The sequence below is a fragment of the Scomber japonicus genome, chromosome 20 (assembly GCF_027409825.1).
Source record: "Scomber japonicus isolate fScoJap1 chromosome 20, fScoJap1.pri, whole genome shotgun sequence".
NCBI classification, from domain to species: Eukaryota; Metazoa; Chordata; class Actinopteri; order Scombriformes; family Scombridae; genus Scomber; species Scomber japonicus.
The window spans coordinates 20101446-20116624 of record NC_070597.1 but is presented as its reverse complement, the minus strand read 5'-3'; the positions used below and the strand labels follow the sequence as shown (position 1 = coordinate 20116624).

The window sequence follows — 15179 nt, the reverse complement described above, 5'->3', positions numbered from 1 at the left end:
GGAAGTCATTCATTCATTATTGATAAAAAAAAAAAATCTAACTTAGAAGAATCTGTCCCAAAATATAAAATGAGACGAATTGGCTGTATTTTGTATTACCATTTGACAGTTAGAAGAAGTCAGCAAAACAATCTCAGACTAAGGTCCACTTACTCACTTGTTGTGGAGCTTTTGGCTGTGTCACATGGTCATCATCAGCAGGTTGAAGTTACTCAGCTGCCATGGAACTGTAGAAACGATAAGTTGATTTATTGATCAGTCAATCAACAGAAAATGAATCATCAACCAGTTTGATAGCCCATTAATGGTGTTAGTCATTTTGTAAAACTCAAGCTTCTTAAATGTGAATATTTGCTGGTTTTCTGAGTCATATATGCTAATAAACTAAATAATGTTTGGACTGTTAAAGGTCTATGTTTAATAATAATACTCTAACAGTTAGTTGCAACCTTGCTTTCCAGCATCTTCACCATCTAAAGCAAACTCAATCTACTGATGAGGACCGTGTGATAGTCAAAAGCTCCAGAAAAAGCAAGTAAATGGACAATGAGTTTTGTTTTGTCAATACTGAATGTGAGTTATTGTTACAGATCATATCAATATAAAGACATATGTTTTTTTGTTTGTCTGTATCACCCACTCTTGCTTACGTACAGCCACAGTAACTTCTTGCGGCAGTGGTAGAATGTCACTACAAAGACAGGTGACAAAACAAGGTTACACCACAAGGGGTGACACTTATTCATTAATGGTGTTTGTGTGTTTTTTTGGCTCCACACCACAGCAGCCCTCTGTAGCACAGGAGCTCCTCCTCCTCGTCCTCTTTTTAAATGTCCTTTGTCAAACCTGCCAAACTCAGTGCTGAGAGGACGTCTCAGATCGTCCCACCGAGTCTTAGATAGTCAGCAGTGGTCTCTTAACGTGCAGGGTTTCAGTCTGAGGAGGGGGTTCTGGTGATCGGTTGCGTGGAAGGAAGTTGTCAGTTTGAGAAAGAGAGCGGAGGGGGCGCCTGAGGAGTAAATGATGTAGAAAAAGAAGATGTTACTGTGTGTGCAGACAGGAAAAGAAAAGTGAAAGTTGACTTAGTGAGCACACGTCCAGCTAGACATGTGCTTCAGCTGATTATTGTGAAAATGAGCCTTATGAGAGATTCACTGTTGCTTAGAGATCTGATTTAAAGAGAAACTGTTTATACTATTATACATGTACCGTCTTCTAATGACGGTACCGGCCTTAACTTGTTTACATAAAAAAAAAGAATGTTCTGAAAGTTTAAGATGGGCTGTGCAGTTTGACACCATTTCAGGAGATTTATTCCAAAGCATCAATTTATTATAAATTCAGAAAAGAATAAATGTATCGGTTATACAGAGCAATCAATCTCTAATGATGTTCTCACTTTTGCAGCCAAGGACTTTACGTTACTTATGATTGTTTGAAATGGTTTTATAAAGACAAGATCACATGTTTTTCAACAGTGCATGTTGTTCCAGCCCGGGTCTGTAGACCTTTAGTGTCATATTATATCCAAGTTGAAGCTGCATCGAGACATCAGAGAGGCTGTCACTGATTTGCTGAGATTTGTATCCAATCACGTCACGACTATTGTCTCACAACTTCATTCAATATTTGCTTTTTTTTTTCTTTTTTGTTTTGTTTTTTGTTTTTTTTGCCATGACAATCCATTCAGCCCTACTTAAGTAAGGAATTCTGATTGTCACTGTATTTTCTTTTTTATTATTATTATTTTTATTATTATTATTTTTTGCATAGAAATAAAATGCTTATAATGGCACTTTATGTATAAGCTACAGTGTGGGTGTGTTAAATGGGTCATTATTTGCTCTGTGAGGCTGATTGTGTTATGCACATAAAGCAGACATTTCCTCCTCTCAGCCTCAACGGCGATGTTTTGGTCAGTGGTGGAAATAAATTAAGCATATTTAGTCAAGTACTGCACTAAAGTACCATTTTGAGGTACTTGCATTTCCATTTTATGCTACTTTAGTCTTCTACTCCACTACATTTCAGAGGGGATATTGTACTTTTTACTCCTCTAAATGTAACTGAGAGCTGTAGTTGATAGTTACTTTTCAGATTTAAGAATTTACATTTTAACTTATGAAAGCTTTTTACGTTCTTTGCATTGTTAAAGATTAAACCAGTGATTTACATCCTTTTTGGCTGGTGACCCCTTACCAAAAAAAGCAATGTCTGGTTGAGGCTCCTTGTCACATTTCAGATGTTTGAGTTGTCTAAACTTCTCAGATGGTTTCATTGAAATAAGTGTTAAAGGTCAAATAAGTCAAATCATTTTTCTTCTTTCATCTTTCAGACCTTTTAGAGACAATCCGACCCTCTGCATCAGTATTATCAGTCTGATAATGTCATCTCTGAAGGTGTCCTCTGTTATCTGGCACCAAGACAATAGCAGCAGATCCTTTAAGTCCTGTTAGTTGTGAGGTGGGGTCTCCAGCACATACAATAGATGCTCCATCGGATTGAGGTCTGGGGAATATGGAGGCCAAGACAACACCTTGAATGCATTGTCATGATATTTGATATGATCTTCAACCTATTCCTGGACATTTTTGGCAGTGTGGCAGGGTGCATCATCCTGCTGAAATAAGAGTATAGTAGATATGAAGGGGTGAACTTGGTCTGCAACAATGTTTAGGTAGGTGGTACATGTCGTTTCCCAGCAGAACATCACTCGCCTTTTTCCCATAATGCATCCTGGTGCCATCTCTTCCTGAGGCAACCAATGCACGCACATCTAACCCTTCACATGACGTAATAAAGAAAACATAAGTCATCAGATCAGGCCACCTTCTTCCATTGGTCCATAGTTCAGTTCTGACACTCACATGCCCACTGTAGAAGCTTTCGATGGTGAACACAGGTCGGCATGGAAACTCTGACCGGTCTATGGCTACACAGCAAGCTGCAACGTACTGTATATTCTGGCACCTGTCCATCATAGCCAGCATGAACCTTTTCAACAATGTGTAGCTCATCTGAGTGATGAAGTTGCTCAGTTTCTTACCCTTGCCCATTTTTTCTACTTCCAACACGTCAATTTCTACAACTGATTGTTCACTTGCTGCCTAATATGTGCCTCCCCTTGACAGGTGCCACTTTAACAAGATAATCAATGTTATTCACTTTGCCTGTCAGTGGTTTTAATGTTTTGGCTGATTGGTGTATATAATAATAATAGTCACAGGGGCCATTATGCATAATTTGCTTCTTCAAAGTTCCCCTTCATTTAAACTGTGTTGCGCTTCTTGTTGCTTCACTGTGCAGAATGATGTGTGACACTAGAAAGCTGTTTTCATGTGTATCTGCTGGATGGGAAAGGTTTCCTAAATCTGAGTTTAAATAACATCACAGCTACTTTATAACCAATTCTGGTCCAGTGTTCAATTCACACAAGTGTCATGTGAAAACTTGAAGTCTCCAGTTCACAAATACTGAGAATGCACCTGACAGTGGAGCAGGAGACATCTTGTGTCCAGCAGTTAAACATCTGGCATGAAATATATTTGCATATTCATAGACTCTGGATTGATCAATAACAGAGACAGATGAGATGTCATTTTAAGGATCTTTTCAATCAAAAAAACAAATACAACATGTCAGAAACCAATTCCTAATCAAAACAGTCTTTTTATATGAGGATGAGATCTCTGAAGTCCAAATGAAACAGCATTTCCAGAGTACATATTTCCAAGTGAAACAGGACAGACAGGCGGGACATAACATTGGGAGGAATTTGATTTGATTTTTAAAAAGTGGGCGCACCATAATGAATTTTAGCTCTGTGCTGCTAAAAGCTAAAGATTGATTGTTGGGTGGATGTCATATGATTAGTTGAAACTGGTTGGTTTGAGCCTATGTAAGAACATCATATTTGGTTTTACGGGAAGAAAACATGATTGAATTTTGATATAAGAATACAAAGACATTGATTTCCTTTTTGTATTTTATGTGATGTGTGTATATATATATATAATAGGGTGCACAATTTAACCATGGATGTGGTCTAAAAAGGTTAAAAACATATTTTTCATTTCATCTCGACTTTAAGTACATGACTTTCTGCTTTTGAATGCCAGACCCAGAGTACAGTCCTTGACATTTTCCCTCTCTCTAATTAAAAATCCAGAATCTTTTAATATGCAAATTAATTTCATTTCAGATGTTTCACTGTTAGACACTACTTCACTGTAATGTCCGTTCTCAGTGTTTGTGCACTGGAGCCTTCAAGTTTCCACATCACAGTGGTGTAAATTGAATATTGGACCTGAGATGACTCCAAACTAGTTGTGATGTCACAAATCTTGCTGGTAAGCCCGACCCTCAAAATCAGATTGGATGTGAAAACAGACTTATAGTTACAAACTCTGCACATTCATCATTCTGCACAGTGAAGCTCAAAAATACAATTGAAGGAGCAAAAAGAACACATTCTGAGTGGAGAGGGGCTTTAAGTTTCTGATTTAAACACCGCTTCTGGTGCTGGTATTGATATCGATCCGCACCATGGATGCATTTAATGTACCATACATCCAGGATCCACACTCTTGACTGATGAGAATGATGAAGCACCCGGTGGCGCGCGCGCGCTGGGGGCAAGGGAGCGCGCTTTTTGGACACGGGGCCGCGCCAAGCGGTGTGCAGATGTGTCGCAGATTTTGTAAAGTCACTGGACGCACTGAAAGACTCAGCATAAGGAAGTCGCTCCTGATAAATGGGCCTGAAACTGTGAAGAAAAGCAGGCTGCTGAGAGGGAAGAGACGCTGAGGAGAGGACGGAGCCGAGGGACCGCTGTCACAAGCAGTTAACGTTAGCTTAGTTTGTGGAGCAGAAAGACGCTACTTTAAGGACGGCGGCGTGCGCAGAGATGGAGCTGTCCGCGATAGGAGAGCAAGTGTTTGCCGTGGAGGCTATCGTCAAGAAAAGAGTTAGAAAGGTAAAGGTTTGACATTTATCCCCCCCGCCCCCCAAAAAAGATGTATGAGTCCATGTTGCTGCGGGACGTTTCCTGCGTATGAGGGAGACAGTGTATCACGTTATTTCAGAGGACGCTACTTTGGATGCTAATGAAAGCTTGAGAGATTAAATGAACAGAAATGCGCGACTAATCTGGCTATCTAATTGCCGACTGTAAAAGCAAAAGAAAAGAAAAGAAGGAGGTGGGTTATCGTAACGTGGAGTGTGTTGTCATTGCACTACAGCTTACCATGTCAGGTGTTTGGCTTTAAAGGCAGGAGGAGGGACATGTTGTCAACCAAACACCTCCGTTTTGGGGCCTGTTCGCTCACTAATTGGGTTACAGTCGAAGTTACCATATGGTGTTGTCAAATGCAGGTGCGTAGCTACAAATGCTGGGTACCCCGAGGTCCAGAGGGGCCCCTGAGCCCCCCCCCCCCCCCCCCCAATCCCTTGCACTTTTACTGCAATGACAATTGACTCAATTGTTAAGTCTGCAACAGTTGTTTTGATGAATTATTTTATTGAAAACTTTTTCTTTTTTTAATGAATCAATTAGGAATGTTGTCTGAAATACTCATCACAGTTATCCAGAGCTGACCTGAGCTGTAACCTTTTTAAACAGCTTGTTTTGTCTTACTTACGGTTCACACCAAAAAAAATGGACTGAATGATGAGCTCAGTAATCATTTCAACTGTAATATACACAGGATCAGTAATATTGCAAGGTACAGTACATAGGAGGATGAGAGATACTGTTATTTGTTGTGCAACATTATTAGCCCTACTACTGTTTTATTGTTTGACATGAACTTGTGAAACTGGTTTGAGGTTAAGCCGGTTAACGTTAGGCTACAGAAATATAGCTTATTTTTAGACAACCTATGTCAGCATAGATGTAATGCTGAAACCACATGAAGTCTAACTCTGAAGTAGGTTATAAGCACAGTTATAGGGTATATTACTGGGTGACACCGTGATACTGCTGTCACAGGAGGGTTACTATACTTTTACTGCATTTTTAGATAAATATCAAGAACAAGGTTTCTGGGTTGCTGCTTGAGTCTCTATTCTTAATGCAACAAGGTCAATATTTGCACCTAACATGTATGTAGTTTACTAATTATATAGATATGGATACTTTCTAAAGTGTTATATGTCCTAAGTCTCTGCCAGTATACAGTACTTTCATCTCCTCTCTATTTCGTATGGGGAACTGGATGAGTAAAGTGAAGTCGGGGGAAAAGTGATGACTTCACCCACTGAGACTACCTTTGGGAGCCGGGAAGTTAACAGCGGATGATGTCAGTGAGGATGACTAACGCAGAGTGGCTTTGCTGTTAAATGGAAGACATACATTACCTTTTACAATATCTGTTAATTGTAGATATTGCCTGACGCCAATGTCAACATCCTACACATAAACTTCACTCAATGTCAAGAACATACCAGCATTAAATAGTTACATTTTTAAAAATCAGTATAATTAAACAGCTTATATATGTATCATAAGATGCTTTTAAACTTTCTCCGGTCTGAGTGTAATTAGGGCTAAACAGGAAACAAGTATGCATGTCATCTCCCACACACGATGTGGTCAATCATTAACAAGATGCTTCACCCCTGCAAGTTTCATTGAAATATTAATCAGCGTTGAGTCAATTACAGAATCTCAGAGTCTGACATTATGACCATAACACATGAATCACACTGAAATCTAACCTGTAGTCAGTGAGATGTCATATTGTATCTTACAGTTGTGTACTTTGATCATAGCTCCAATCAGGATGCACTTTTTAACATTTTTTAACAGTCTTAAGATGGCATTAGAAAGACTGTGAAAAGCTTCAGGCTATACACTGACATATTATGTCTGATATGAACTTCTTGTCTAAATGCTGCTCTTAATGTCCACAGGGGAATGTGGAGTACCTGCTGAAGTGGAAAGGATGGCCTCCAAAGTGAGTATGGAAACTTGATGAGAAGGATAGATGAATGACAGGGAAATGTGCAAATGTGCATCATATACACACTGCATGTACATAAAAGCTAGCCTGGGTAAACCCATGCTCTCATTCCAGCGAGATTCTACTTCGCTCAGAAAGTTAGCATGGCCACCAAGACAACATTTTCGCCTGAGATAGGGAACCAATCACAGAACGGGGAGGCGGGCTCAAGGCGATGACGACTGTAGAGCGACTCTGTTTACGTCCAGCATGGCGGCCACACAGCTGCAGCAACCGTTCCAAGCAGCAGTAGATTGTGTGCTAAATAAATTGGAAGGCAAGTTCACTTTGAAAATAGAACAAAAACTTGTGCTACATGATTTTTCCTTCATAAAAAGGAAGTGTTCACGCTGCTCCCTACAGGCTCTGAATACATCATCGTCTATCATTGATATGATTGGCTGTAAGTTTGTCCAGTAGCGTACAGAAGCATTTGATCGACATTCGTTGATCCCGCCTCAAATACGAGGGAAATGAACGGCTCCTCGCCAGACCCTACCTCAATCTCACATGAGCTTGAGGTAGGGTCTGGTGTTAGCCAGGCTACATAACACATTCATCACAAAATGAGAAATCTATGCTATTTAACATAGCATGTGTACAGAATGCTGTCAGATGACTTGTGAAAAACTGAATTTATTAACAGAGCTCCAGAAAATATTGACAAGTATGATTTTTAAAAGGATTTCACAATATGTTTGAAAAAAAAAACAAATAGCAAACTTTCTTTCACATTTTGTGATTATAAAGTAATGATCGCTTGACTATCTGTGTCCTCCACTCCGACGGTTTGTTCAGCACATAGTTATTGTTTGAGTGGAGAGGATGGAGCCATTGTGTGAGTCACTTTTTTAGCCTACAGTTTAGATGTCCGCCAGGTGTTTACACTCAAGATGGCGGAAAACACAACAGAAACAGGGATTATTCATCTCATATCATGTCTAATTTTAGTGGATCATAATTTATCGGGTGTGGGAATTAATCTGCAGTTCCTTCGGTTCAAGATGAGACCGAACTTTCAATGGATGTCAGTTTTTGAGGCACAATAAAGGTCAAAAGGTGGCTGCTAGCAGACTAGTCTTTGCTAAGTCCTAACGCGTATTGTAAAATGACGAGGACCGCTGGAAAGATGAAAGTCCAAACTCTACAATAGACTCATTAGGAATCTTACTTCCACCGATTGATCTAACGTGGCAATAAGGTGTGACCGGTCGTCCCTGATGGAAACAAGATTCCAAGCTGAAGCAGTTGTTGATCACTTGCAGCTCCTACTGGCTGCTTTAGAGGATATAAAACAGAGCAGTCAATGACGTTATACAAAAATTATACAAGAAATATTAGGCTGATGAGTCCTGTAGAATGCTAGATTAGCTGTGGACAAACACACACACACACACACACACACACACACACACACACACACACACACACACACAACCAAACACATGATACCCTCCAGGTCTTCGCCTGGCAGAGATAATAAGAATCTTTTTTAATGGAAAATATCAAAGGATGCCTCATTAATGGACAGACTGATCTAATTAGCCGACTGAATGCATTAACAGATGAATAAAGGACTTAATAGAAAAAAAGAAGTCTTTTATATACTTTTTTTTGTAATCTGTCACAGGTACAGCACATGGGAACCAGAGGAACACATTCTGGACCAGCGTTTAGTGCAGGCCTACGAAGAGAAGTAAGGTTCCGCTCAACATGTAATACTTGTAAGATGGAAAGCCCAGAAGGTTTGATGCGTCGTGGAGCAGGAATGTGCAGACCGAAGCAGTTTGCGGACATTTTTTTTAATCATAAAGGAGATCATGAATCAGCAGACCAAGACCCACATACAAGACCTCTGTGCTACTTTTAGTTTGAAAAGATGTAATCGAATTGAAAGGATTTGACTTGAAAGACATGTTAAGACACAAGAAATGTGTAACATGTTATATTAAACCAGGGCCTGATGTCAGTACTTACAAACAGTCAGTGAATACATGCTTGTTAACAGTTTGCTTGGCTTTCCTAGAGAGCAGAGAGAGAGAGCTGTGGGTCACAGGAGGAAAGGATCCAAATCCAAAAGACTCTTACTACAGGTAAAGTTTGGAGCTCAATTAAAAAGTTTAAAGAGAGACGTTTTTTTTCCAACGGACATAACTTCACATTTGTGCTTCGCTTTGCACTTTTCTTTCTTTTTGATCTTGATGCAGAATACGGTCTACACCATGGACCTCCGCAGCGCTCACAAGACTCCAGAGCAGCCCCCGCCTCGCCTCCGTCTCTCCCTGACTCGCTCCCTGGTGCCCGAGGACGAGGATCAACCGTACAGTCCCTGCAAGCACGCACCACAACAACAACAGGCACACCGCAAATGCAAACAGAGGAGGCCGCAGTTCGGCTTCTTCAACTCAAACCCCCCGAGTCCTACACAAGAGGACTGGAAAAGCGGGGGAGAGGAGGAGGAGGAGGAGGAGGAAGAAGACGAGGACGACGAAGAGGAAGAGGAGGAGGACGACGACGACAACGTAGAAGACGAGGAGGATATGGAGGAGGAGGCTGAGGAGGACACACTAGAGAGGAGCAGAGGCGTTCTTGATGGTAAGTGTGTCAGTCGGTCAGCCAGTGGACTCTAATCACCATCATGACCCAGTTTGCTTGAGTCTGTGTGAACCTCTTAGTAGGCTCTTCTCACTGGGCATGAAACCAAAAAACATTAAACTTCCTCCATCCTGAGCTAACGGATGAGAAGATTATCCAGAGGATCAATCCTAATGCTTGTGGCGATCCACCTGACTTCACCTCTAGCGCCACCCTGAGGTCGACATTTGTGGTTCACCGTTGAGATGTTGAAAACGACAGGATTGCTATGAAATTTGCCACAGATGTTAAATGTCTCCAGAGGATGAAATCAAATAACTCTGGAAACCTCCTGACTGCTCATCTAGTACGCTTATCAGTTTAGAGTCTCAGTGTGTCCACAATTTTGATTTATGAGCAAAATGAATTCTCTTCGGCCTCAGCTGAACATTATACCCACTAAACATCAATATTGTATAATATTATTGTGAGCGAGCGCATGTTAGCAAGCTGATTACAGCCTAGACGATATATTGGTCAGCTGATATTATAGGCCGATATTGGCTCATCACAGATATACCAGTGTACACGCTGTCCGATATGCGCCTTTTATAGTCAGCATTTTATTTTTTTAATTTATTTTAATTCAAGTTTAATATACATATATATATGTTTTTTTTGTTCTGTTGTTTTCTAATTATTAAGTTTCACTGCACTTTTATTTTATACAATAAAGTGAATTGTTAAAATGCTGCCTCCATTACATATCTTTATCACAACTGTCTGATAAACATATTTGAAGGATCATTGTCAAATAATGTGTTTATGTATATGTTCTGTATATATAAGATTATTGGCCGATATTTGTATTGGATGTTTTTTACTCTGCCCCAAAAATCGAGTACCGGTCAGCCTCTGTTGCTGATGTTAGAATTTAGCTCAACGCTATAGAGCATTGCAGACCCTCTAGCATTGATCCTTAGTCTGTCCTTAGTACAGTGTGTTTGGATTTGCTGATTAGATATGAAACTATGACAAATGAAAAATGTTCTCTTTTTAAGTCTGTGGTGCTTTAATCATTTTAAATGAATAATTCAGTTCTTGCTGTCATCTTAGAAACACTAATAGGTGTCTGTTCACGCTGCCAAATGCATCCTATCTGCCTTTGTGGGTTTACAACATCTATCAGAGCAGAGATAATCTGTCCAGGTCAGTCCAGAGAGGTTAACTCAATAACAGCACATGTGATAGGCTTGATGCAATCACTGTCTGTCTGACTGCAACTCAACCCTTTTCTCCTTCTGTCCTTCTCTGCCTCCTTCATTCAGGACAGAAGAGGACAGACGAGTGGAGCTCTGCTATCGGGCTGGACGAGGTCACCGCAGCAGAGAAGCCGGACATCGACTGGAGACCCGTCATCGGACCGGGAGAGGTGACGGTCACGGACGTCACCATCAACGCCCTCACAGTGACTTTCCGAGAGTCGAGAGTGGCCAAAGGCTTCTTCAGAGAGTTGGGCCTGGCGGTCTGAATGGTGACGTGAAGTGGGGACGGGGTTTGGTTGGCGGAGAGGGCACGGCGGGAAAAAGGGTTGGAGGCACTGGATTTTCAGTGTGTGAATTGTGGTCGAGGGTCAGCGTTGGTGTTTCTTTCCCTCTCTGCAACTTCTCACTCTGCTCTTCCACCTGCCAAATACTTCCAGTCTGGTCAGTGGTCTGTTTACATGCACAGAGTCACCTGATAGAAAGAGAACTTGAAATGTCAGGACTTTAATTGGTTGTGGCCTCTACGAGTAACCACGGAAATTCAAAATCATACACAATATTGGCTGCCATAATTGGCAGCCAGTTTTAGGTAGATTTGGGGAAGCACACTTTGACTGAGAATCGGTTCGGTTAGCAGGACTTGGGCCAACTGTGGGCCGATGGCAGCCCCTGCAATCTTCTATTGTCGAACAGTTGAAAAATGTGTGGGTGAAGTGACGGATAATTCTCTCAAAAAGGGTACGAGTCATCATCATACCACACCACGCTAAATAATCTTTGAATTTGAATTTGTACTGGTTAAAATCTACCGTGGTGAAAGAAGTACTTCTAATCTTATTTTTAAGCAAAACCAGTACCAAAATTTAAAAGCACTCCATTACAAGTAGTCCTGCACTCAAAATGTAACTTAAGAAAAAGTACCGTAGTATTACCAGCAAAATGCTCTGAACTCATGTACTCATGTATTACTCATTATGCTGAGTGGCCCCTTTCAGAGGTTTATAGTACTAGATATATTCTGTTATTGGGCTAGTATAGTGATACACTGATATGTTAGCAGTATTTCAACACAGTCTCACAGCAGTTCGGGAAATTGTGATGAAATGTAATCTATAGAAATGTGTACAAGTACACAAAAGTTTTTTTCGTGACAGTCAGCAGACTTTGTGTGTGCACTGTTTTTTTCTGCTAGTCTGGATTGGGAAATGTACAAGTGATTGATAAAAAATAATGACAACACTGTGGTTAGATTTAGTCACAAAAAGCACTTGGTTATGGCAAAGTTTATGGTTAGGGTTTAAATGATGACTTAAATGATAAAGTCACTAATGTTACTTTCTTAAAGTTAGGCAACCATCATTGTCATGGCAACGTAAAGACGACAAAAATGGAAATGTGCACATAGTTGTATAGATGGCATCTGTCACTCAAACAGCAGACAGGAAATATACTTCCAATTTAAATACATTCTTTTGAAAGTTGTGTTAATCATCACGGGAAAAAAAGTAGAAAATTCGTGTCCATGTGCACGAATCTAAAGATTCAATTTAGTGACTATTTCTCGAACTTCTGGGTTGAGTATTTTAATGTTGCAGCCAGTTGAGCTGGAACCATTTTAATCTACTTTATACAGTGTTGAGCATTTCTTATCTATAACAATACATCATATTTCATAAGATGATGTGTTTTATATTAAACATTTTAATATGTACAGTAAAAAGTAAAAACTACAGTTTCCCCTCAGAATAATGGAAATAAAATACTCAAGTAAACTGCATGTACATCAAAAAGTAGTAATTGTAGTGAATGTTCCATTCAGCCACTGTTAAATAGTAACTACAGTAATCAGATTAATGCTCATGTGTTAAACTATAAAGCTGCACAAAGTTGGTTCCTCAGCATTGTACTTGAGTACTTGTGTGAATATGCTTTACCACCTTTAAGTATGACTATATAACACCTACAGAGTAAAGACATTCTATTCAGTCATGTAAAACCAGCTCACCTGAATAATCATGTGAAGAAAAAGAAGAGTGCTCTGTGCATGTAAACACTGCCACTGTTTTCTAACATTTCTCTTCCACACTAAACTTACCGTTTAATACTGGATTCAAACTTACAGTAATATTGTACATACTTCAAACTACAGAAAGGTGAGCATAGCTGTCAGTCCCACACTAACATGCAGTGCTGTACCTGTAAACACATAGACTGTTACTACCTGTACAACTCGTGGCTTAGTCCTGTATGCGTTTCAAATTCCTCTGATGATGATTTGAGATGATTTGATCCGCTTGCATGCCTTTTTCCTCCAGTACAGTTATATCAATGCAAAGACTTTCCTGCCCACCCATAACATCATACAAGTGACAAATGTACCAAAATATGAAACTAGATGAGGCTTGATGACAGAATGTACTTTGGATTTGCACTGTTTTCAGATCATATGGGTTTTTGTTTCCATCAGGAGTTGGACCGGTAAGTATCAAGGCTGAGATTTCATTCTGAAATCACTAATATGTGTGTGCAGATGTTCACATTTCTAATTGGGTCATTTTCATGTCCAGAAGTGATGTGAGGAGATTTCAGTGTTTACCTCTGAATTTAATTCTTAAGAAGGCTGAATTAGACAATAATCAGATAATAAAAGTGCCAACTGAAGTCCAGGCAAACAAGTTGAGTTTAGTTATTTTGATATATTTTATTTGTCTTGGGAATTCATGAAATCTGTAAATCAACTTGGTATGTTGGTATATTGTCATGTAGTATGGTTACAAGCAGGCAGGCAGGTTTGGAAAACTCAACGTGCAGCTGGCTGCTTAAAGCTGCAGTTGGTAAGTCTTATAAAAGTAACTTTTTGTCATATTTGTTAAGACTGTCACTATGTAAAGACAACATTACATGAAACCCAGGCTCATTTAGCCCCACCTACTGCTCCTACTGCAAATTGCCAGAATCCACCGCGACCGGACAAAAAGAACCAATCAGAGCCAGGCTTGTGTCTGATGGAGTGTCTGACAGCTGTCAATCACTGCTCACACACACAGCCCCCTCCCCTTTCCTCCTCAGCTTGGTCAAGCTCATATCTCTGAGAGCGGCTTCAGGAGCGTAGAGAAAGTAATGGCGCAGCAGCAACCATCAGCGAGGACAAAACTACCAATACCTCCGTTACCATCAACAGCATACACGGCGTGGTCGCATGCCATCGCGCACGTCAGATTCCTCTGGGGGAGGGACTTTGGAGGCAGGGCAGGAGTGCAGCAGAGGGAGGGGGAGGGATCTGAAAGTTCTTCAAATTTGATGCTAAGTCCTTTCTCTCCTCAAAGTTACCAACTGCAGCTTTAAATTCAAAAGATATATGGTTGTAAAATCCAAAGTGATGGTGTTAATGTCATTTGTGCCTTTTAAAGGGTAACTTTTTCAGCAAGAGAAAATTACAGTAACTTTAGGGTTGGAACATCTTACAAGAGATGGTGAGATTAATTTATTTCATGGCGAGATGCTCACCCAGGTAGGAAAAAAGACAAATCTAAATTCTAATACACAAAATGATGTTAACTAAACAATCTGAGAGGCAAAAATCTCTTTCTTTGAATAACTCACAACTTACAGACATACGACATATGATATTAAATCATATGAAAGGGTCTTACGTGTCAGAAATTCCCAAAGGCCCTTAAATGCACCAACAAAGAGAGCTTTCCAAACAATCTGCTCATGGTATTGCAATACTAAAAAAGTAAATGAAGTGTTTCCTCACTATTTCACAGGGTAACAACTAGCAGAGATAAACACTGAAATCGTGTTTTTAAAAAAAAGAACTAAACCTCTGAGCCCAGTACGTCGGTCTAACCCTGCTGGCTTCCTGCCCAGTGGACACAGGAGCTGATGTGATGTGTCATGTCTGTGGAATCTCCCACAGCGGCGTCCCATTGGTCAGAAAGTTGTTTATCCCGCAGTGAGGATGATGGGCGAGCGTCTCGTGATCCCGAAACTGTCTATGTGTGACAATGAAGCTGCAGGGAATGGAAGTGCCTGATGTTGCATCATTTTGTTGTTTTGTCTGTGGAGCTTTTAGGGCCCAATGTTACTCTCTGTCCTATACACACACACACACACACACACACACACCATTACTGTCCCTGCTTATTTGGTTTCTGTATGAACGCACGACCCTCCTCTAATGTTATTAAGACAATACAAGGAGACACTAAAGCAGGACGAAGCAGGAGGGACAGTAAGGAGAATTTTTAGTGGTTATTTTTCTACATTGACCTGAATGTATATTTATTCTTTAAAAATGAGATACCTGTGTGTTTGTCACGCCAAAACAGAATCG

The 15179-nt window shown here is 40.3% G+C and overlaps 1 protein-coding gene across 1 annotated transcript; it reads left to right on the top strand.

The window, feature by feature from the left end:
• The first annotated feature begins 4906 nt into the window (after positions 1–4906).
• On the top strand, positions 4907–14879 carry cbx7b (chromobox homolog 7b). The gene is made up of 7 exons (XM_053341118.1): positions 4907–4975; positions 6913–6956; positions 8632–8697; positions 9028–9094; positions 9209–9596; positions 10904–11100; positions 14763–14879. The coding sequence occupies exons 1-7, from the start codon at positions 4907–4909 to the stop codon at positions 14877–14879; spliced, it is 948 nt and encodes a 315-aa protein (XP_053197093.1).
• The last annotated feature ends 300 nt before the right edge of the window (positions 14880–15179 follow it).

Coding starts and splice junctions, on each gene's coding strand:
- cbx7b (XM_053341118.1), top strand. CDS start 4,907: ATGGAGCTGTCCGCGATAGGAGAGCAAGTGTTTGCCGTGGAGGCTATC. Junction 6,957..8,631: donor TGGAAAGGATGGCCTCCAAA/GTGAGTATGGAA, acceptor AATCTGTCACAG/GTACAGCACATGGGAACCAG. Junction 9,095..9,208: donor CCAAAAGACTCTTACTACAG/GTAAAGTTTGGA, acceptor ATCTTGATGCAG/AATACGGTCTACACCATGGA.